Source organism: Brachyhypopomus gauderio, chromosome 6 (genome assembly GCF_052324685.1).
Source record: "Brachyhypopomus gauderio isolate BG-103 chromosome 6, BGAUD_0.2, whole genome shotgun sequence".
Lineage (NCBI taxonomy): Eukaryota > Metazoa > Chordata > Actinopteri > Gymnotiformes > Hypopomidae > Brachyhypopomus > Brachyhypopomus gauderio.
In genome coordinates, this window is record NC_135216.1 from 10386478 (window position 1) to 10410464 (window position 23987).

At 38.1% G+C, this 23987-nt stretch overlaps 3 protein-coding genes across 3 annotated transcripts; all 3 read left to right on the forward strand.

Annotated features, from left to right (window-relative positions):
* Window positions 1-1663: 1663 nt before the first annotated feature.
* Window positions 1664-8866, forward strand: azin1b (antizyme inhibitor 1b). Its single transcript, XM_077008585.1, has 12 exons — window positions 1664-1841; window positions 2679-2822; window positions 4366-4544; window positions 4686-4859; window positions 4958-5130; window positions 5223-5351; window positions 5442-5520; window positions 5739-5813; window positions 5917-6082; window positions 6183-6298; window positions 6387-6604; window positions 6863-8866. Exons 3-12 carry the CDS (start codon window positions 4443-4445, stop codon window positions 6936-6938), a joined length of 1308 nt encoding a protein of 435 aa, XP_076864700.1. The 5' UTR covers window positions 1664-1841; window positions 2679-2822; window positions 4366-4442; the 3' UTR covers window positions 6939-8866.
* A 100-nt stretch (window positions 8867-8966) lies between these two features.
* On the forward strand, window positions 8967-12886 carry rrm2b (ribonucleotide reductase M2 b). Its single transcript, XM_077008586.1, has 9 exons — window positions 8967-9127; window positions 9314-9463; window positions 9667-9783; window positions 9991-10124; window positions 10904-10998; window positions 11262-11395; window positions 11513-11617; window positions 11698-11811; window positions 11966-12886. The coding sequence occupies exons 1-9, from the start codon at window positions 9107-9109 to the stop codon at window positions 12116-12118; spliced, it is 1023 nt and encodes a 340-aa protein (XP_076864701.1). The 5' UTR covers window positions 8967-9106; the 3' UTR covers window positions 12119-12886.
* A 787-nt stretch (window positions 12887-13673) lies between these two features.
* On the forward strand, window positions 13674-21949 carry mtdha (metadherin a). Its single transcript, XM_077008587.1, has 12 exons — window positions 13674-14093; window positions 14555-14689; window positions 15110-15194; window positions 15710-15871; window positions 16075-16122; window positions 16222-16392; window positions 16865-16942; window positions 18631-18711; window positions 18827-18951; window positions 19744-19854; window positions 20135-20246; window positions 20365-21949. Exons 1-12 carry the CDS (start codon window positions 13737-13739, stop codon window positions 20430-20432), a joined length of 1533 nt encoding a protein of 510 aa, XP_076864702.1. The 5' UTR covers window positions 13674-13736; the 3' UTR covers window positions 20433-21949.
* Window positions 21950-23987: the final 2038 nt, after the last annotated feature.

Genomic DNA, 23987 nt, shown 5'->3' on the forward strand with positions numbered 1-23987 from the left:
AGATCACTGCAGCCCACAAATAAATCTGATGATCTACAATCATGTGCCCCCACCCAGTCCCCAGTTGTTAAAGGGTAATAAATTGTCAGTCATAGAAATAAAACTGTCACTGTTAGTGGCTTATTTTGCCTGCAAATTGTTAAAAACTTAGCATTCTCACCAAATCACTCATCTTGACAGTATCCTCAGGATTGTTGCTACTCCAAAAACATTGCATTTATTCCAAAGCTAAGACATTGTTTTAGCTTTTGCAATTATATGTGATTAATGCATTGTGCCATACGGGCTAAATAACTATTTAATTTTAATTTAATTGTGTCCTGTTTTACAGGGTAAATGAACTAAACTATCCTAAGTATTGTGTTTCTTGTGTGGTCATATTATGTAACATTGTCATACGATATTACCCTGGTGAAAGACAAATGTATTATTTATTAAATAACACAATTTTATTATTTATTGATGGCCATCCAACCTAATTCAAAGCCGATTTTAGAACTGCATCATGTAGCCTGGCAGAAGAAAAAAAACCATAAACCTTTAAAATATTTATTTAAGAAATATTTGGGGAATACAATGAGGGACAGTTTTCTGGGCACAGTGTTCTGCACTCTGTTTACTATTGGTTTGAATTGTGTATGTTTCCAAACACATTGCCTCCATACTCCATGGAGAAATTCTAATCATTATTTTAAAAAAGGAAACACATTTTACATGTACATTTTAAGACAAATGTTTTAAAAACCTTTTTGAGCTAACCTGATAATTAGGCCTTCAGTGTTTCTGTGAGCAAAAAGGAAAAAAAAACACCTTGTTTCTCACGTTTAAGATGCAATAATTAAAAGCAATGTTATGACTGGTGTCAGATAATTAGAAACACACACACATAAAGTATTGATTCAAAACACAAGAGACGTGTAAATTAATTGTTAAGAAGTTTCCAGCTACACATAAAGGTTTTGTTAAATCATTCAGACACAACAGCCACTACAGGCCTCTTAGGATTAACATTGCCTGTACTCTTCAAACAGCCTGCTTTTTCCACTCTATAAATATCCTTACCTATTAACTGACTCATTGTCCAAAAGGTCATGTCTACTGATGTAACAAGTTCATAGATATCTCCATCCACTTTTTCTGACTCATTATTTAAGGTAAGTTAACATTCACTCAGATTTTCAGTTTACATTAAATTATATATTGCAGTATACTATTCAGGTCAAAGAGATGGATTACCCTAAAAATAAGTATAGGATTAGCCTCTGTAACAGTAATTCCTGAATGAATAAAAATTCAAATTTTCTGTAATGACACATTTTCTGTAATCACATTTGTTAAACTACTGTACTTATAACTGCACATTCATATCTGAATATCTGTACAACTGTCTACATGCTCAACAGCAATAGCTATATAAAGAAATAATGCCTCTGCAGTCCTCAAATTATGATCAATTTCCCCAAGTTTTGTAGACAATCCTTGACAGATCCTAACATCACGCTAAATGCCATATTTACCCGTACAACGCGTCCTATCAAACATGCGGAAATGCATATTTGGTATGAATTGTAGTCTTCTACAAATGCGTTGCCTATTGGCGGATCCATATTGTGCCACTCCCACAGACCAGCGGACTACCTCATTGATCTCGTTCTCCGTCTACCCATTTCTCCTTTGGCTGAGACGGGAGGGGGACTGTCGTGTACTTCTAAACGTTCGTTACCCAGGCATATGGCAAAAGCAGCCTCTTTTCTTTCTTATACCAGTGTCCCCACCACTCTTTAAAAATTCCGCCGAAAAAGAGAAGACGATTTTCCAAATCTGTCAGGCCGTTATCTCACGTAAGTACGGTTTTTTCGTGGACTCCATCCCCACAAGAAGGGTCTGGCCCTGCTTTGAGCGACTGGCTACAACATGGCGGCTGCTGTTGTGCTGGTGGAGAGGAGAGTGCGTTGCTGTGTGTAGGGCAGCTATGAATGTGAAGCATGATAACCGAATGCAGCAACCTGTGTCCGTAATATATTTTTAAAAAACATTTAGCGGCTCTAATTGTTGAATACAAGCAAAAACGAGGCGTATGTGCAAATATATTTTGAATGTTGATTCATTTCACTTAATCCGGCTCTGTGACATGTAATCTGGTTTAAGGTGGTTTTTTTAAATATTATCGAACAGGTAAAGTGGGAAACTATCATTACGGTTATATATATGTATTTTGTGTTTGAGTTGAGTGTGGTTTTAAAAGTTATATTTTTGGCCGTTACATTGTGGTGAGCAGCTGTCAATGTTTTGGGACTGCTGCCGGACCTCGTGCGTCAAATGTTGAAACATTGTTGAGTTCAAGATGTTCTAGCTGATTACGCAATGTGTTATAGTGGGACACTTTATTATGCTGTTTTTATGATTGACAAAGTGTTTTCTTAGTCTGCGTTACTAAGGGTTTGCCACTTTCACTGATAATTCATTTCACAGAAAAAATACTTTTACCTAAATATAAATATTGAGAGTTTTAAATAAGAGGACATAATAACTTTTACCACAGACTCGGAAATCCAAGATCCATGTTTCTGTTGTTTGTCCACCTACCTGTAATCACAATTATTTGGAACTTGTTCAATTGTGGTGTTTACTAAATTCTGTTTTTATTTTTATTTATTTATTTTTTTTTGCATTATTAGGGCTCCCCTCTTTCTGTGCAAGTGTATAAACGCTATCCAGAAGGCCTAGGGGAGGCACTCTACCGCGAGCAGTTCGACTTCAACGCCGAGCCACCTTGGGATCCTAGTTGATAGCGGGAGAGCACCATCTCCCAACTTATCCATGTGAGTGTCTCCTGAGTGTTCACCCTTATAGGAACTTCACAGCTAATCACATAGAACAGTGACATTAGAATACATCCATGCATTAAATATGGTCAGCCAAGTTTAACTTTATTTTGACATTATTGCTATATGTTTCTCTCTATTATCAGTATATAACATGATCAAAACATTTTTGACTTTTATTGTTGGATATTTGGCAAAGCTTTGATGTCATTCTGTTTGTTGGGATTAATCATTTTCAGGTTTGAGTAAAAGTCCATGGCCAGGGGAATTATAAACATTTTAGATTAATTTGAGCATTTTAGTACTTCCTGAGTGTCATGTGATTGTCATGTGATTCCATTTATAAGTATTTTCCTGTGTAGGCACATTAAGTCAACCGCATGAAGCGTAATAATGTAATTGTTATTTATAAGGCAATTGCACATGCCTAATTCATTTTATACAAATGTAATGCATGTTATTTTATTCTTTTATCACAGTGTTCATACACTATGGTAAAAGTTACAGTCCTCGAGCAAGAGACATTTATATAGACACATTTCAACAATCTATTATTTTCATTTATCAGTATTGTTTTTTCATATAGAAGCAAGACGTAAGGGGCAAGTTAGGTTGGAATAATCATGAAACATTAACTGGAACATAAGTACATTTAGAGCATTAGAGCCTACTCGGTGGAGAAATTACTCTTGAATCCTTAAAGGTAACACAATTGGAAGAAATGCTTTGTGTCTGAATTTATTTTGTGAAATTTCAATCCAAGTATAGTTATGACACATTTTAACTCAAGATAGCAGTTAAACGTTGAATGATTAGGGTTATACTGATGCCATAGAAAACGGCATCACAAACACTGAATACTCTAACAAAACAACATCGAATACTTATAACAAAAACAACATTGAATACTTATAACAAAAACAACATTGAATACTTATAACAAAAACAACATTGAATACTTATAACAAAAACAACATTGAATACTTATAACAAAAACAACATTGAATACTTATAACAAAAACAACATTGAATACTTATAACAAAAACAACATTGAATACTTATAACAAAAACAACATTGAATACTTATAACAAAAACAACATTGAATACTTATAACAAAAACAACATCGAATACTTATAACAAAAACAACATCGAATACTTATAACAAAAACAACATTGAATACTTATAACAAAAACAACATTGAATACTTATAACAAAAACAACATCGAATACTTATAACAAAAACAACATTGAATCCACCATATAAGTAATACAACTCATTGTTAGCATGACACTGGAAGCTTGTAAGGATTTTTTAGATTTCATACCAAAAAAGAAAACGATGACTTCTCTGGTTTACAGAGGAGAGCAACAGAGTGAAAATTCACATCTTCGTGGTATTCTGTTGGACTACTAAATTAATTCCAATATCCCTTTCAAATATTGACTTTTAATACTCACTATTAAGCATACAATACATCACTGTAATTGCATATCAAATTTGGTAGTAATGTCAATTGTTTTTGTTGTTTTTTGTAGTTTGTTGCATATTGACAGGACCCCAAAGGCTCAGTAAACTCTCTTTATGATTGTCGGATCTGCGGACTACGGTTGAGATGAAAGGACTCACTGATGAACGAAACTATATGGTTGAACTGCTTGAGGGTGGAACAACCCTTGAAGATGTCATTGAAAACCACATTTATGAACAGGCTCTGGTAAGTAAAAACCTACATAAGCTTTGACACAAAGTTAAGTTGCTGAAATGAATGGCTGGTTAGTTTAATACGGGAATGTCTTTCTCGGCTAATTGAGATTCCTAATTTGGCGTACTCTGTTCTGTGTAACTTTGTCCTCAGGCTGAAAAGAATTCATTTGTCGTGGCCAACCTTGGGGCCTTAATGCGGCAGCACGCTGTCTGGCAAAGCACCATGCCTCTGGTCCGCCCCTTCTACCCATTGAAATGTAACCGGAGCCCTGCAGTCATCGAGATTTTAGCTGCACTAGGAGTTGGTTTTGTGTGTTCAAATAAGGTGACATGTTCAGTAGCATTTGGTATTGTCTATTTAAAAAATCTTTTGTGGTTTGTGTAATGTAGTATGTGTAATTTTGATGTTTCTGATCTTTGCAGACTGATCTCTCTATGGTACTCCAGCATGATGTTCCTGCTGAGAACATCATCTTGTCTGGCGTTTGTAAGCAGCTTTCGCACATCAAATATGCTGCCAAGAATGGCATCAACTACCTGGTGTGTGATAACGAGGCAGAACTTTCCAAAATTGCACGAGCTCACCCAAATGCCAAGTCAGTATAAACTTAATGCTCATGCTTTATAGCCTTATTCTTTGAATAGTAATAATAAATTAAGAGTTTTTTTTAACTTTGTCTTCTACCAGGCTCCTTCTGCAGTTATCCACTGAGGCTCAGACAGAGGAGGCGAGCATGTTGTTCGGTTGCTCCCTGAAGAGCTGCAGGCATCTTCTGGAAACTGCCAGAGAGCTGGGCATGGACGTGGTTGGAGTAGTGTAAGTTGTCTTTATGATGTGCGTATATTTAATAATAAGCTCTGAACCGTCCCCAGAGTTTTACTTGTGTTAATCTGCATAATCCTACAGATTCCAGGTACCATCGTGCAAAGACCCCCAGGTTTATATGAATCCACTGTCTGATGCCCGCTGTGTATTCGATATGGCGGTGAGTCAAGAGTGCACAACTTCTGTACTGGAGATCCCTTCAGAGTTTAGAGACAATTCTAATCTCTGGCTGTAGAGCTCCAGGTTGCAGTTGAGCATACCTGATTTGTATCATAATTTAAGCAAAATTCTTGTGCATTTTAAAACAAGTAAATTTTGATCCACATTTCACAGGTATTTATGTAGGGTTCTGACCTCCTTTAATGTGTTCATCAATAGGAGGAGCTTGGGTTTCACATGGAGATTCTGGATATTGGTGGTGGATTCAGTGCCTCTGAGATTCAGTTGAAACAGGTCCTTGTAAATCCTTGATTTACTGTTTACTGTCAATGTAAAGTTTTAACACTTATTTAAAGAAGTGTTGTTAAAGTGTGCTGACTTTCTTTTTCTTGTTCAGACCCATGCTGCTATTCGACCATTTTTGGAGGCCAATTTCCCTGTTATGTCTGGGGTGCATATCATTGCTGAGCCTGGAACATTTTATGTGTCTTCCTGTTTCACCCTGGCTGTAAATGTCATTGGCAAGAAAGACGTTGCCAGGGATCTCCATGGCAAGGCTCTGGGTGAGCGCTGTAATTCCCATCTCACCCCACCACGGAAGTCTTCAAATGTAGTGCGTCTTCTGGTTTAATTTACATTTGTTTGTGCCACTTAAACCTTCAGCTAAACTGAGTTCAAATGATGAGCCAGAATTTTTATACTATCTGAATGAGGGTGTCTATGGATCTTTCGTTGGTAAGCTGTTGGGAAACACCATCCCATCCCCCACAGTACATAAGGTAAGTCCACACATGCATGCGCAAATAGAACTGTCTATCAGTTTAGCTTTTTCAGTTCTTGGGGTTGAACTTTTTTTCTTTATTGCAGATATCATATACAGCAGATGAGCCAGGGTTCTCCAGCAGCTTATGGGGTCCCTCTTGTGACGCATTGGACCAGGTGGTGGAGCGCTGCCTTCTCCCTGAGCTCACTGTGGGAGACTGGCTCATCTTCAAAAACATGGGGGCCAGTGGTCAGGAGGAGGCAGTGACCATTGGTGATGCACACAAGCCACCTGTGTATTACACCATTTCAACAGGCGACTGGTAATTGTGAACATATTGAATGTTCCTTTTGTTTTTCTTGTGTGTGTGTGTGTGTGTGTGTGTGTGTGTGTGTGTGTGTGTGTGTGTGTGTGTGTGTGTGTGTGTGTGTGTGTGTGTGTGTGTGTGTGTGTGTGTGAGAGAGAGAGAAAAAATCTCTTTCCCTTACTCTGCATACCAACTATCTTTTTTTTTTTTTTTTTTTTTTTTTTTTTTTTTAAGCAAAAAAACTTTTCTCACATTGAATTTTCGGTTCCTCAGGTTTGAGATGCAGAAGTCCGGAATCTCTCTTGACAATCCAATGAAGAACTTTTCATTAGTACAATATGGCTCATAAATCAGGCTCCAGCCCATATCCTGAACATTTGAATGGCCTGCACCGTGAACATTCCAGCAGCCATGGGTGGGACACCAATAGCTGGCCACTAGGACAGGAGAGAGGGTGGTGGCTTTAGGGATCACAAAATTATTACCCTTCTCAGATTCTCACTGTATTTTAATTGAGATGCTAATTATCCTTGTCCTCCAAAGGAATGAGTCGAGGAACCCCAAGTTTAGTAATAACATATGCAACAAAATGGATGACTGGAGATGGAATCAAGTCTTTGGGTTTCATCATGAAGAATCGTTTACATAAGATTTCAGTTAATTTAATTATATATTGATTACCTGCTGACAGTCTTGTAAATGAGTTCTCTGTTGCACCATAATGCACTTGTCTATATTAAAATCAGATATGATTTTAATGAGTTTAGAATATTAAATCAAAAGTGTTATGACCCTGTGTGTAGATTGACATGGTGAAATTTCGGTATTGATTTGTTATATCATTGCTTACCCGTACTTGTTGACCGTGGGTTTATAGAACTGTGGAGAACACCTAAACTCCTTTTGTGGTATCGTCAGTACCTGGATTGTGGCAGTATTTCCCAGTACTGATATGTATTTCATGCTGTTCCTTGGTTATGTGCTGTGGTTGACGCTGTGACCTCAAAAGGCACCTGTAGACTGCTCCGTCTTTCCCAGTATAGTTACCAGAGTCGCATATTGCAATATGTGACTTCAGGCAAGATCTACAAGTGCCTGGGGCATTATACTCAAAATACCAGTCACCGTTACCATAAATGCTGCAGGACTCGTATTAATTAGCTGACAGAAATTGTGTCTGGTTTCTGTCTGTAAGTAGCTGTTGTAAAGATTTGCATTGTAAAAGACCTCATAACTTTTAGCTACATGATCAATATAGTCTCATTAATTGCTTAATGGTTTAGAAAAATTATCCAGAACATGGAGTTTGATATCTTTATAATATAAAGTCATTCTTGCATGAGTTTTTCTTGGGGAATGACCAGCAAGGTTCGAACATGATCACAAAGTTCTAAAAAGTAAAGGTGACTGATCAGGATTATATGTAAATTGATAGTTTTTGATCACATATTCCAGTGCCAATTTACTTCCAAATATCTTGGTTAACGTCCATCAATCTTTCAAGATTAGTCTGTTTCTTCACTGCAGGTAATGAAATCACATAGCGAAGTAAATGGTTTGTCTAAGGCACCACTGGACCATCGCTTGTTTTTGACTATAACATGCTTGTTGAAGTAGTGGAAAATGTAATACACTTCTTTGACTTAAATAATTTTTATTATTATTTATTTATGAAAGCTGCATAAAATTGGGACTTCTGATTACATTAAGCATCACCAATAAAGATGTATTTTGCTCACAGTCCACTGTGACTTTACAAGGATTAAAAGAAGAAATATGAATATGAGAAATGTAGACTTTATGGATCTGTAGCACGTTTTGCATTCAGACCCATTTTTGAGTTAATACCAAAGCAAAATAAAAGGGAAGGTCATTAATAAAATAACAATACAGCAAGCCACCATCTTTTAATCATCATTTGGAGTTTTGGCCAACTGTTCATCAAATGGCATACTTTTTGGATAAGATTATCTACAGGAGAACCAGAACTGTGTGTGTGTGTGTGTGTGTGTGTGTGTGGCTGGGTTGAGTTTGAGTTCAAATTGTTAAAGCTTTGTTACAAGCTGTTTGAACTATGGGCTCTGCCTGTTGCCTGGAGAATGTTGGGTAATTTCAATTACATATTTCAAGATGAATCAACTGTAGTTTAATTCATTCTAAATGACTTGTTAGTGCCAGTGGTATGTCATCGGGTTTTTGGATCCTCAAAACGAACATAAATTACAGCTTTTTTACTTGTACTCAATCACATAAAACAGAAATAAACAGTTCAATTCAGTCACATTTCCAGATTTTTTTTCTCTCTCTCTCTCTCTCTCTCTCTCTCTCTCTCTCTCCCTCTCTCCCTCTCTCTCTTCCTTACCAGAGGAGGCGCTATGTTCCAATCCTAAGTGTTCTCGCCATGTATAGTCGCCTTATGATGACAATAGAAACATCTACTGCGCTAACATATGCACCGACAGTGTACTAACATTCGCGTAATGGACACTAGCTAATAAACAAGTGATAAACACGCTAATGGACGTTAAGGAACATCAGGTAAGTAAGCTGTGTTGTTGTGCGTTATTTCTGGTGTTAAAGCGCGAGCTCAGGTGTTGAGGCTCGAGCGCAGTAAACGCAGCTAGCTGGCTAAGACGTGAGGTACTTACCACTCGGCGTCCATTTCATTCTCATTATTTGCCTTAATCGTTTCCTCATTGACTTGTCTTGTATTTTTTTGGTCAGAATGGTCACCAGGACGTGGATCCAAAGAGTACTGAAGATGAGCCTTTACTCCGAGAAAACAGAAGGCGATTTGTCATCTTTCCTATTCAGTACCCAGACGTGTGGAAGATGTACAAACAAGCCCAGGCGTCGTTCTGGACAGTAGAGGAGGTGAACCACCTACTGAATTATGTATTTGTCGGTCTGACGTGAAAGCACTTGTGCGTATTAATTACTTGTTTACTTGTTAAGGTAGTCTCTGTACAATTTTTACAATTACATTTTAGATTTTTATAACTTAAAAAGGTAAATAAATAAAACGTGACTGTTTAGGTGGCTGAAGTCAAATGGGTGATTTCTGTTGGTTGCTGCAGGTGGATTTATCAAAGGATCTGGCTCACTGGGACAGATTGAAGCCTGAGGAGAAACATTTCATATCACACGTCTTGGCTTTCTTTGCGGCAAGTGATGGCATTGTCAATGAGAATCTGGTGAGTTCACCTCACGCTTACATATTTGAATTTATTGTCAGTTTTAGTGTATCAAAATTCTTCTGCTTTGTTTTTATAATATTCTGCTATCAAGTGTGGCATGTGTGACCTGTAACAATGTTGAATTTAAAATTAGACAGGATTGAAAATATTTTCCAAGTTTGTAAAAATGTTGTGTGGTTGGGTGATGTGTATGTTTGCGTGCAGGTACAGAGGTTCAGTCAGGAGGTGCAGCTCCCAGAGGCTCGTGCTTTCTACGGCTTCCAGATCCTCATTGAGAATGTGCACTCTGAGATGTACAGCATGTTGATCAACACCTACATCAAGGACCTAAAGGAGAGGTGAGAGAAACCAACTTTGCTCCATTTCTCGAGTGGGTGTAACCGGCAGCTGGTGCTCTGCGTGCCAACACTCACTGCAGGTGGCAGGTGCAACATTTTTCTGTTAAACAGTTCTTGGAAGATCACCTGTTTATATGGGGAAACATTACAAATATTGCAAATGTGTTAAAAGATACAGCAACAAAGTAAGTTTGATAAGATTTTTTTGTTGTATCAGTATCATGTTGCAACTTGTGACCAATAGCAAAAAAACAAGTTTGTCATATATAAAAAAACAAAACAAGTTCCTCATAAGTGCAGAGCAATTTAGTACCATTAACATTTTCTGGTGGTATACAAATTACTGTTAGGCCTTGTGATATATGCTGCATTTTTTTAGTAGTTGTCCTGTTTTATAAAGTTATGAAATGTTTGATAATGTGCAGATCAGTTTAAATAGTTAAAGGTTTAATAGACCCTTGCCGTCACCACGTTATACTAATCACACACACACACACACACACACACACACACACACACACACACACACACACACACAGAAACCATTATGTCTGAAGGAACATGGTATTTGTCTTTGACTGTAACAAAGGAATACTCATTCTGCATCTTAACACATTGTCTGTCTTTGGTGTATTGGGGAGCCGCGTGCAAGAGAAAGCCAGTCAGATCTACTCAAGAAAGCACTATCTGTGATGCACATTAACAGAGCAGGGAAGGCACACCGATTGTAGAATTGACCCAGTTTATTAAACTGTTATGTCCCCACCCATCCTTTCCAGGGACTATTTATTTAATGCCATTGAGACCATGCCTTGTGTGAAAAGAAAAGCAGACTGGGCTCTGCAGTGGATCTCCGACACCAGCTCTACCTTTGGCATGTAACAAAGCGTACTTCTCACCTATATTTTTCTGTTAAACAGTTCTTGGAAAATCACCTGTTTATATGGGTGATCATATAGTATCAACAAATACTGATATTTGTTCAATCAGCTAAAAATACCATAATGCTTTATCATGGCTAACAGTCAAATCAAAACCAGTATAATTCATCTAGTATAATATGTATGATGGATCATTCTCATTTGCATAATACTGCATATTCCCTGGTCTCTTTCAAAGTATAATTTTAATTCACAGGGGAGAGATTGGTAGCATTTGCAGCAGTTGAAGGCATATTTTTCTCTGGGTCATTTGCTGCCATCTACTGGTTAAAAAAGAGAGGTTTGATGCCCGGACTTACCTACTCAAACGAGCTCATTAGCAGAGATGAGGTAAACAGAGCTTTTGATGTTTTCTTTTTGTTTTCTCGTTTTGGAACATAAACCTGTTGCAGTACACTCAGAAATAATCAAACAAATGCTACTCTAACCAGCTATGTCATTTCACAGGGTTTGCACTGTAATTTTGCCTGCCTTATGTACAGTTACTTGGTGAAGAAACCACCAGCGAACCGGGTGCGGGATATCATTATTAAAGCAGTTAGCATTGAACAGGTTAGTGCATCAACCTAATAATCAGTCAGTGTTGTGTATGCAAGTGTGCCACATCCATAACATTTTATTTGCTTTCCCAGGAGTTTCTAACTGAGGCGCTACCAGTTAATCTCATTGGGATTAACTGCACTCTCATGAAACAGTACATCGGGTTTGTGGCTGACCGGTTGTTAACAGAGTTACAAATACCCAAGGTTGGTAATGTTCTGTAATAATTTTCATAATATTCACACCATTGTGACTTCTCCAATACAGATGTTCAGCCTTTATTCTGTAATTGTTTAAAATATATAAATATTGCATAGTGAAATTAATATTCAAGTTGTTTGTTCTTTTTTCCATCCAAAGGTATATCATGTAGAGAACCCTTTTGATTTCATGGAGTCGATCTCACTGGAAGGCAAAACCAACTTCTTTGAGAAGCGTGTAGCTGAGTACCAGCGATTTGGAGTGATGTCAAATACAATGGACAGTGAATTCACTCTTGATGCAGATTTTTAATGCTTAGTGGCTCTGTAGAGAGCACTGACGAACTATTCTAGTACTTGATCAAAAGTAAAGATATTGAAAGGACTACAAAACATTGTCAAGGTATTGAAATAAAGGTATTGTTTTACATTTTTACAAGCAAGTACTTGTTACTGTTATTTACTGAAAGGTTTCAGGTCAGATGTGAGGTCATGGATATAGCAGATTGTAAACCAAAGGTTAGTAAAGCAATTACATTTATTATATGTGATATTTAACGGTATTTATTATTGGCAAGTGTGGGTAGCCAAGGGAATGTGACCTTAATTGGGCACAATTTAAAGATTGTAAAGTGAAAAGTTAAATATTGGCCTTTAATGTTATACAATTTATAACCCTATACAGGATGGGGTGTGGGTTATTTTTTAATTTTTTTTTGCTGTTTTGTTTCCTTAGTTTTGGTTAAACCTCATGCAGATTGTTTCATTTGATCTCACTCCGTCTGTGTTATATACAATAACCAGGTTCTTCAGTCAGTTCTGTATAAGCTATTTCAATTTTTGTCATTGGCACTTTTAAACATCTTGATGGGGGTTTCAGAAATTCATGAAAAGTTGGCTCTAAGGTACAGCCATTACTGATTTTACAACAGTTGTTATTTACAAATTTGCTTTTATTAACAATTAGTTTTTTTTTTTTTTTCGAATTTTGTATTTAGAAGACTTATTTTATTGTTCCTGTTTTTGACTCAGCTACATAATATTGAACGCTAACTCTTAGTAAACGTTTGATCTAACCTGGTCTCTCTTTGTAGTTGATCATACTTTACTGATTCAATAATTTGCTTATTGATGTATAATATGTAACATTTCAAATGTGCTACAAAGATATCAGATCATTAACATGAAGAGAAAAAGAAAGTGTCCCTGAATAAAAGTTAAGGAAATTGGCTATACAATACCATGTTATATGGAATATACATTTAAATATACTATTTTAAAAAGACAAGATGCATGAACGAAGTGTGCAACCATTAAAAACTGCAGATTGTCATTACGGGGTCATATAACATAAGCTAGGAGATACCTCAATTTCAATTGGGTCGTACTTAGAACAAGAGAAAATCAGTAGTGATACTATATTTAGAGATGTTACACGTGTAGACATATCAGGTGTTAGTGGTCTCAAGTACATTTTGCTCTGCTGTTGCCTCAACACATACAAACCTAAATAGGAAAACGTAATTACAAAATAAATGTTTACTTCTTCGTTAATCAAACGTGTTAAATATATGTCGGTAGGGCTATTTGTTATCGTTAATTAAATGTAGAACATATCAGTAGGCTATTTATTGTTTTTCAAGCCTATAATAGGCCTACTAAACGTGCCTGTACCGTTTCCCATTAATAAGACATTTGGAGCTCAGATGTCAGGGGCAATTTGATAATGAAGTGCTGCAGTTTTCATAAAAGTGGTTGGACGTCCCACATCGAACTACTGAAACGTCGTGTTATAATAGCTCATTTATAATATTTTAGTCAATATAACGGCTATATACACAACACAGCGCCACGCCAGCACGACCCCCCCCCTCTACACTGACGGTAGCTGTCGCGGCTTGTGCGCATGCGCGAGCCTGTGTGGGGGTAAGATGGCAACGAGCTGGCAAGGCGCTGTGGAGGAGCAAGCCGAGGTGATATCCAGCCGTATCCGTCAGCTCGCGTCGTCCGGCCTGCTCTTCCTCAACAACGAGTACGGGATAGACTTAGGACTGAAACCGGAGCAGTATCCGTCATGGGTGATTCTCTCGACGGCGTTGTTCGGCGTCTTCGTGGCGGCGGCGCTGCTGTCGTGGGTCGCGGCCTGCGGCGGAGCTGGAAGGAGAAAGCGAGGAGCCGTCGCGAGTGAGGGCGCCGTTAGCGCCACCGACACCGCCAAGGCCCCGCCGACCAAGACGGCCAAACCCGAAGAGCCGAAGAGGAAGAATAAAAAGAAATCCGCCGATAAGGTGCGCGTCCGCCGTAACGGCTCCTTTCTGAAGCCGTGCCAACGTTTCCTTGTGAGAATCTCGCGTTTTAGCACGTTAGCCAGCTAGGCTAGTAACGGCTGGTTAGCTGGCGTTATTCAGGTAGCTAACATGCTTAATACACAAGTTACTCTCGAAAGAAATTTTAAAAACCCTCTATTTTGAGTTATCTAAGCCAGTACGGTCTTACTAGTTAATATTGCAGACTATGGCTGTCTTCTTCCAAGGTAACTAGCTAGCCGAGTTGGCTAGCTTCATTCTGAAGACATCGACGTGCCTGTTCGTATATCTCGTGTTCATGGTAAATTTGCAGACTTGACTTAAACAGATAAACCGTTGTCTTAGTGAGCTAGATGACATTACTTTATATATTTTTTGCAGTTCAGCATCGTTCAAAAGGCAGTCGAACAGAAAAATAAACTGATTTGTCACTTAAACTGCAGCCCAAGAGCCAGCCAAATGGTAGAACAGTCCCAGAACAACGAGAGGAAATCAAGGTGGTGAAGGAGATCAAAGTGGTGCAGGAGGTCCCTAAAGAACCACCACCACCACCACCTGCTGACATCAAGGCTGATAAAGTAAGAACCTTCGTTGAAGTCCACATATTCATGTTGGCCTGTATTAAATAAAAGTGGTATGCAGTTTAAAGTAATCTTTGAGAAGGGAAACAAGAATATAGTAGAATGGTGTAATATTGTAAATGCATGTACACACAAAAAATGTGGATCAAAATGAACAGTTGACAGGTCTTTTGCAAAAGGTCATGGTGCATTGCAAAAACAGACAAACCGGTTGAAAGGAACACTAGAGATCACCGTCAGTATTTTCATATGTATATAGTAGACAGCAATCAAAGAAAGTTCAGTTCTTTTCAACTTTGAATTTAGCCTTTCTGAAGATTAAGCAGTTACCATTTTTATGTTTTTATTTGGCTAAAGAACAAATAAAAAGTGTGTGTGTGTGTGAGAGCTTGTGTTTTAATGCTTTTTTAAATGTAGGCCAAGAAAAGTAAGAAGAAACTGAAACCAGAGGTCAAGCAAAACCAAGGTGTTTCCTCCACAGACGGAAAGGAGCCTGATGAAGGTATGAATGCTTTGGTATTGGTTTGTACCACAATACGGCAGTTTCATATACATATTGTAAAGGCTAGACTGTTCAAGTGGTTCTGTGCTGAATTTGAATAGCGAGTCCAAGGGCTTGGTTTCATGCCATTCTTACAGTTAATTTCTAGCCGAGTCGTAAAGAAGAAACCGCATTTCGAAGGTTTAATAATCACAACACATTGCTCATTTAAGTCGTTTTGTAATGGGCATCTGTGTCTAATATTATTTGGCCTAGAATTTTTATTCCATAACTTCAGTTAAAAGGTTTCAAGGCAGACTCTTGCCTTTGTTACTGGGCTAGAATTTAAAGTCGTTTGTGCCTGCAGTGTTTCACTCGGTTATAGTTGCGTTTAATCAATTCAGTTTAATCTGATTGGCTAAATTTTTTTCAAGTGTGTGGAAGACGTCAGCACTCAAATCTGGAAACGAGCAGCCAGCAGGATTAGTTAATGATACTTCATCATGTCTCTGAAACCCTGTGAAACTATTTGAAAGGTGCTTGGGAAACCAAGATCAGCCACCGTGAGAAGAGACAGCAGCGCAGGAAGGAGAAAGGCCCTGGAGACAACTCGGGAAGCCCTGGGGCTGGTAATCACCTCACCCACCAGATAGAGCAGCCCTTGGCTGCAGCTCCAGTGAGCACCAAGAAGAACAAAGGTAAGTTGTTTTGCATCTGTCCCCCCCTTTTTTTTTGCACATCATTGCCCACAAATGAATTAACATTTAATTCTTAAGTTAACCCCAATGTGTAAAGATGATTAAAAAATGTATTATGAAAGGTACTTATTATATTTATTTAAACGGACATCGACATTTATTATTAACTGTGCTAGTAATAACCCACATCTGTCTCTTGGAAGAATCATTGAATTCAAAGACTGGAAAGGCTGATGTCACCATATCACCAGGTACCATTATATTAGTTATAGTATATTGTTTTTTTTCCTTTTGGTCACAAGGTTATTACTTGCTTTAGAGCTATTTCTAACAAATTGCCTAATTTGTAGCACCAACCAACTGGAATGCTGTGAGCTCTGTTAACAGTGGAGGATGGACTGAAATGTCGGCGAAGCTTCCACCTAAAGTGAGCGCGTCAGACAACCAGAAGTGGTCTGTTGGCATGAAGACATCTGGACCCAGAAACTCTGAGCCCCCGGCTTGGGGACAAGATTCAGAGGGTATGGGTTAGTGTTGCAAATCTGACATATAGAAACAATAGTGGAGGATGTTTGATATTGTAGCAGTAAGTTTATCATGTTAATTTTAATGCACTAGCTAAACGGATAGTTAACTGAGTCTATTTAATAACAGATAGTTATGTTAACATAATCAGCATTGCTGATTTGTTAATAAATTGTCATAAATGGCAAAGAGGATTGTGTTCCCTGCTTCAAATCGTGAAAAGCCATAGCCAGTAATGCTGGGAGTTGGTAATGCTGGGTCTGTGTCAGGCAAATGCACAGAATTAGAAGCCCAGCTCGCTCATTAAGTTGCATATGTTTCAACACGTTTCATTTGTTAAGAGTGATTGCTCAAAACTTTGCACCATATCATAGTATAAAATTTCCGGAAGTCAGTTGTTTCGGTTTATCATGGAGAATTCTGACATTTGCTTGTATGACTAAATGTAGTGGATGATTCTGCTTTTAGGAGGCTCATGGATGGATGGGAGAATTAAGACTGACCTGAACCCACTGAGCTTTTCCATGCTTGGATTAAAACAATCAGGTATTAACTATAGTTTATTTATATTTCTATATGTAGAAATGTATTGCTAAGTTTAATATTGCTGAATTGCTAAGTCTAACCTTAAATCCTAGGTTTTTAAAATTTTATTACTTTTTTTTTAATCTGGTTTTTAATAAGGTTAAAATAATTGAAACTAAAAATTGTTTTTATGTTATCTTGCTTTACCCTAATAGCATTCTGCAAGTCTGGAGATAAATTAAGATACATCTTAAATAAATAAATTGAGGTTTAATCTAGATGCTGTGGTTGTGCAGACCACAATTGAAGAGCCAAAGATCATGTACTGAAATATTTTGTGCACAGACTGTGTTTGCAGATGTAATATTTGCGTTTTCAGCACTTGAGGTCTGTGGACAAATGTCTAAACTTGTATAAAGCCTGATGCTTCAGATCAGGAAGTTTGGTTCAGTGATCTCCACTGGTTCAGCCAACGTTATTTTGTTAGTCTTGACATTTATTATGAAATACAACAAAGAAGGTTGCAACTACATTTACAACTACAGTTGCTACCATAAATATTTAACACCCTGTACTACAAAGACATTATAGTAATGTGGAGGAAAAATAACAATAAATGACTAAAAAAATCATTAAACTACAAACAGTATTTGATGCATATCTTGAGTTATTTTAACAACAGCAGTTGACTCAACCTTGAAGTCCAAATGAAAAATCTATCTTTTTAAATACACGTGCAAGTGTGCCATTATTCACCTCACAGACTTGTGGAGCACCCTTCAGCTTTTCCTTGACAAGGTCCATCTGCAGAAAACGTCACCACACCATCAATGACCCACCTCCATACTTGACGGTGGGGGTGGTGTTCTTCCGGTCATAAGCCTGGCCTTACGCAAGATATACCGCTGGTCCAAATGGTTCCAGTTTGGTTTCATCAGTCTATAGAACTGTCTCCCAAAACGCTGTAGCCTTATTCCTCTTTTCATATTCTAGTTGACTTTTGATGCTCCTTGTGATCAAGGGTGGAGTGCCTCTCGGAGTGCAAACAGAAAGTCCTTGTTTTTTCAGTGCATGTCTTATAGTTGCCACTGAAGCACTTGTTCCAGCCTTCATTGTGTCTTGCACTATCACTGGTTTTTTTCTTAGTTTTCCTGACTAAGTTGCTAGGGGCCCTTGATGAAATTTTTTTGCCTTTCTTCCAAGGCCAGACAGATTTGCAGCTGTTCCATAAGTTTTAAACTTCCTTATAATGTTTCCAAGGGCGTCTCTTGGAATGTTAACATTGGGTACAATAACTATACCAACAATGTCCTTTAGTTGTAATCTCTCAGCTTTTGTGGAAGATCCTTTCTCTTTCCTCTGATTGCAACTTGCCTTGAATTCCTTCATGGGTTGGGTTTATATATACACATGACAACTGAAGCAAATTAAGGATCATTTTAGGGCCATTTTCTCTTATGATTTGATATATTATTAAAGAAGTCATCCTAAGCAGAGTCTTATTTCACAAAACTGATTTATAAGCTTTGATTGCAACTTGCCTTTCCCCAAACAGAAAATTGCAAAATAAAACTGGAAAAGACAAAGTAACAATTTTTCTCTCTCTCTCTCTCTCTCTCTCTCTCTCTCTCTCTCTCTCTCTCTCTCTCTCTCTCTCTCTCTCTCTCTCTCTCTCTCTCTCTCTCTCCTTTTTATTGGATGCATTACAGCTGGTGATCCTGTGAATCAAGCTACTGCTGACGTAGGGAAATGGGACAACAGAGCCACTGTTGATGAGTGGTCTGGATTCAGTAAGATTAAATAATTGACAATAACTGCACATGGTTTGATCAAAATAGATATCATAAGTGCATGCATGAATTACTTCTTTTAGACAGTACATGTAATGAACTGATATGATTTCAGATGGTTTAGGAGCCGTGGATCCAAGTTCAGACTGGAATGCCCCAGCGGAGGTGTGGGGGAACTATGAAGAACCTAAAATGGAAACACCTGCTCCCAAAGAGATGCCTGTTTCCCAGCCAACCAGGGTCAGTTGAAGAAGAACATGGGTTCTTGTACATTCCACAATGTTTTTGTAGAGCTGAGATTTGGGGGGGGGGGGGGGGGGGGGGGGTTGTTGTTGTTGTTGTTGTTGTTGTTTCCTTGTTGTTGTTTTTACTTATTCAGTTTAGATCAGGGGTCTCCAACCTTTTTGGAACTGGGAGCTACTTCTTGGATACTGCGGACAATCTATAATAGTAGCAAAAACATAAACGATGCAGCGCTTTGGTGCATGGCGCTATAGTGAGCTGGTTTATTCAATATTGACGAAAGCATAACTTTTTGATTGACAGCTAATTGAGCAATAGAACACGAGAGGGAGTGTGTTATTGTGAATATATGTGCCGTTACTTGACAACGCGTCCGCGGAGTGATACAGAGAATGAGAATACCGTGCTGTTATCACACATATCTGCAGGGTTAGAACACTTCTCAACCAGTCGGATTGTGAACTAACTGTTGTATAATTGGCGAATAATCATTTAGTGTTAGAAGGGGAGGGACAACTGTGAATTTTGATTGGACATAAATTTAAGTAGATTTCTCGATGGGACCAATTAGGTTTACAAATTTATATGTAATTCATTGGCCCTTTGGCAAGCTACTCGGAAAGGGGTGGCGAGCTACTGGTAGCTCGCGAGCGACGTGTTGGAGACCCCTGGTTTAGATAGTCTGCTCAGTAAACAAACATTGAGCTGCTTTAGGTTCTTCTTGAGCAGGGCAGTTTTTGACTTTTGTTTAGATTTTTGATCTAGCTTGCTCTGTAATGCGTGCCTCAGTTACAGGAGTCTGATGATGATAAGGAGAAGGGAGATCCTTCTGGAAGTGGCAAGTCAAAAAGAAAAAAGAAGAAGAAGAAGAAGCCAGAGGATGAAAATGCAGTTTCCCATGTAAGACTTTACTTTGCAGTACTTACTGCTGTAGTACTGAAAAGTAGAGAAAGCATCGGAAAGTCATATCTCCTCTTTCCTTTGACACTGGATGGTTTGTACTAGTATTTTGTATTGATGATGTGAGTTGTCTTCACATGTCTTAATGTTGGGTTGTTCACCATCTCAAAACTAGTTAGACTCATGTCACAACCCAGTTTGTATTTTGGATTGACGGTGAAGGTGTGTGTGTGTGTGTGTGTGTGTGTGTGTGTGTGTGTGTGCGCGCGCGCGCGCGCAGGTGGCCATTGAGGGTTTAACTGCACCCACAGAGAGTGTAGCCATCAAACCCCGACCTCATGTGCCAGTTGAGGAGCCAGTCAAGCAGAACGCTGCTCAACTTTCCAATCAGAGTGAGTTCTTTATAAAACGCCCAAGTATGAATGAGCTGGCTAAAATGCAGTCTGATAGTGCGTGTGTGTGTGGCGCCCCAAAATATGTAGTAAATAAATAATGTTTGTGTTTCCACAGAGAAATCTGATCAGAATTGGGAACCAGCAAAGCAAGTGCAAAAGAAAAAGGCTAGACGAGAAACATAAACTACCAGGAAATCTTATGCAAAAGGATCGTCAAAAATGGTTATGCAATAATTTTCAGAGTACTGAATTTTATACCGAATAAATTTACTTTTCAAAATTCAAAAAAGCCAAAAAAAAATTAAAAAGAAAAGAAAGAAGACAAATAACCACAGCAAGCGAGAATGATCTACAGATCATAAATTCCTAATGTGCACTATGCTATGCTGAAGTAGAGGAATTATCATTCTTAGTATCATACACTCGCAGTGTGGCAAAAAATTAAAGTTTTTTCCAACAGCTACTTTTGCAGTGGTTATTGTATAATTTGGGGAACTTCAGACCTTTTGATGTTTACTTTGTTTCTTCCATTTGGTTAGTTTCTTGTGGCACTATTGTACTGCTAAATTGCTTTTGGCAGTATTGCAGTGTAGCTGTTAGTGCTAGGAGCCACAGAGAGGTGCTGAGTCGGTATGAGTTATAATGAAGTACTTTAGATTCAAAGGTGGGGCCAGGGAAAGACATAATACTTCTTATTTGTGATCTGGCTTGGGGCAAAAGGAGAGTTTGTTACTCGACAGACTTTTCTAACACTATATATTTCCTCTGTCTTTTATTTCTTTCCTAAGTACATCTTTTCCCATAGAAATCAACTGCACACACCTTTGAGATATTTGTATCATCTTGTCAACTGTCAAAGGAATTTTTCTCTTGCAACCTCTGTAGTAGAAAAAGCCACGCCATATGTACAGATTTATTAAGGGCTTTTTTCTATAACTAATTGCACTGTGCTAAAGGTTGTAAAGTGTCTTTTCATTTTTCTGATCTTGTTGAAATGTGAACACTTAATTTCTGTTTAATATTGTTTTGATGTATTGTAATAAGTAGGTCACAGTGATTTTAATGGAGATGGTAAGAGCAGCTTTACTTCCATGCCACTAAAATAGTACCAGTAACAGGAATCTGTTGCCTTAATATGTTCTTTGTAGTGTGTGCATCTAACTCTTATTTCCAGTCTTTGTGACAGGAGGTGTGGAATTATTGTTTTATTTCAAGTTTGATGTCAGAGCTGCACCTACTGTTGCACGAATCTTATACCTATATATAATCAAATGTCTCCAGATTCTTTTTTTCTACTCGCATAGCTACTACTCTTTGGATAAAGGCTTTAAAGAATGAGTAATTAATTTTGCCAGATCATAAATAGTGGACTCCTTTTGTCTTTTTTTTTTTTTTTTTTTTTTTTTTTTTTTTTTCTTTTTAGGCTTTGAGCCTTAAGAATTTTAATTGCATCCATATGTGGATTGACTGGGTGTTTATCGCATGATCATTTTGTAAACTGCGGTAGATCCTACATTATCTGAGGTACTCTGGTTTAGAATCAGACACCTGCCTTAGTTTTTTCATTAGAGGGGTGACTAAACCAATGTATTTATACCTTTCTCCAGTTTATGGATCTGAGAACGATCATGTTTACTTAAGTCAATGCAATATTTCTATGTTGATTTGTTAAAAATAAATGAAACATTTGATCATTGTTATTTCATGAGATTTTTGTGCCACAACAGAATCACATATGTCACCTTTTACATGATTATCCCATATATAAGATTGAAGATTTAGTAGCGGTCAGACAAATACTACAGGAAGATGGTGTGGAATGTGATTCATTTATTTTCCCTATGGCAATTGGTCAACCAATCACATGGAGTCTTGATGCCTAATCTCATTGTGTGAAACATTAAATGTGCAGTAAGTACTTTTTCCAATTCTTCTTTTAATGAAACTGATTATATTGACACCTAGTGGCCAAACTTCCTTTGACTTTCCATTAAATTTTTTTTTATTAACCTTTGTCTTCTAAAGGCCTACTTGCATCCTGTGTCTGCTTATATCAAGATTATAATATTGGCCAGATGGTGTGCCTTAATTTGGTCATACATGTGTACAGTGCAATTAAATGTTTCTGCCTCCCTACTTCCCAAATACAAACAGGGCCGGCCCAAGCATTTATGGAGACCTAAGCAGGCACCATACCACCACATCAACACCCAATTCTTATGTAATGAATAGGCTCATCATAATATGAATGAATGAACATTCGATTTATATAGTGCCTTTCAAGTAACCCATGGTTGCTTTACAATTTTAACACAGGAACCTTGATAAGTCTCTCACACACACACCTGAGAAGCGGCAGTTGCACACAGCAAACTCAACTGGAATCCACAGCCCACTGTGGGACTGAATCGGGTGCAGGAAGTGGTGCTCTTGGGTCCCTCCTGGTGGCATGGGGCCCTAAAAGGCATGGGGCTGGCTCTGTATACAAATATAAGACACTATGGTACAACCATGCAGAATATTATGAGAAGATAGAGGAATGTGATCAATGAGAGTCCAACACAGGAAATATTTTTCTCAAAAATCCAGAGACCAGCCTCAGCACTCAGTTGAGAATGGATGACTCTTTCTTGGCCAAAGCACATTACTTTGGATTAATTTTCAATCTAACCCAGGACCTGTTTGAGATAGTTACAGTAATCCTCCCAAATTACAATAAAATCATCATTCAGGTAAGCAGCGGCGGCAAAAGTGTCAGCGCCCAGCAATAGGCCCTACTTTGTCCATGAATCTTTGGGTCACCGTTGCTTCCTGCAGGTCAAATAACTCTCACCTTTACATTACATCTCCATACCCACAAACTTTATGACTAACTTGATTGTTCCTTCACTTCTGCTTCAGGAACCAAAGTTTTTGTGCTTCCTGCCTGTATCTTGCAGTGACTGCACTGTCTATCCTTTAGCAAGAAACTGAGCCATATTCTCATGTATTCATGTAGGGTGTGGTGTGTGACCTAGATGCATAATAGCTGTGTTTTCACTTTCCTTGTTTGACAGTATGGTTTGGTGTTAAATGTATTAGATCTATTTTGAATATGACCACAACCTTCACCAACCCCAACAGGCTTATTTGAGTCCTCAAGTCCAGTGGTTGTACAAGTGTGCTATGCCACACCCTGAGTGCGGTCTTGATTCTAACAAAAATTGGTGTAAACGTGAGTCAGCTCTCTGATAGCACCAAGGTTGCCAGAAGCATGAACCAGAACCCATTGGATAACAATGTAACAGGTGCCGTGGCATTTTTGTTCAATCTCTGGAACATTATTACAAACAAGAAAAACACTCAGACAGGCAAATAGCAAGATCAAACTTTATTGAGGAGCTCATCAGACTCTCAGTTGCACACACCACATAACCATGCGGAAAAGAGAGCCTCACGCTCTCTTCACACAGACTTCTTACAACCTTTAAGATTTTCAGTTCTTCTCTGACCTTTCCGTTTTCTCTTGTTCTGTTCACTGGCACCTGCTTCTCATCTGATCTTAGTTCACAGTCATTCCAACATAAAAATACCAAAGCATATCGACCAACAACTGAAGAGTCTGGGCCTGTACCAAAATAAAATATTTACATTTAAAGATTGAATGCAGTCTTATATTTAAACATATATATATATATATATATATATACACACACACACACACACGGTGACAAGAAGTCAAGAAAGGTCTAACAGAGC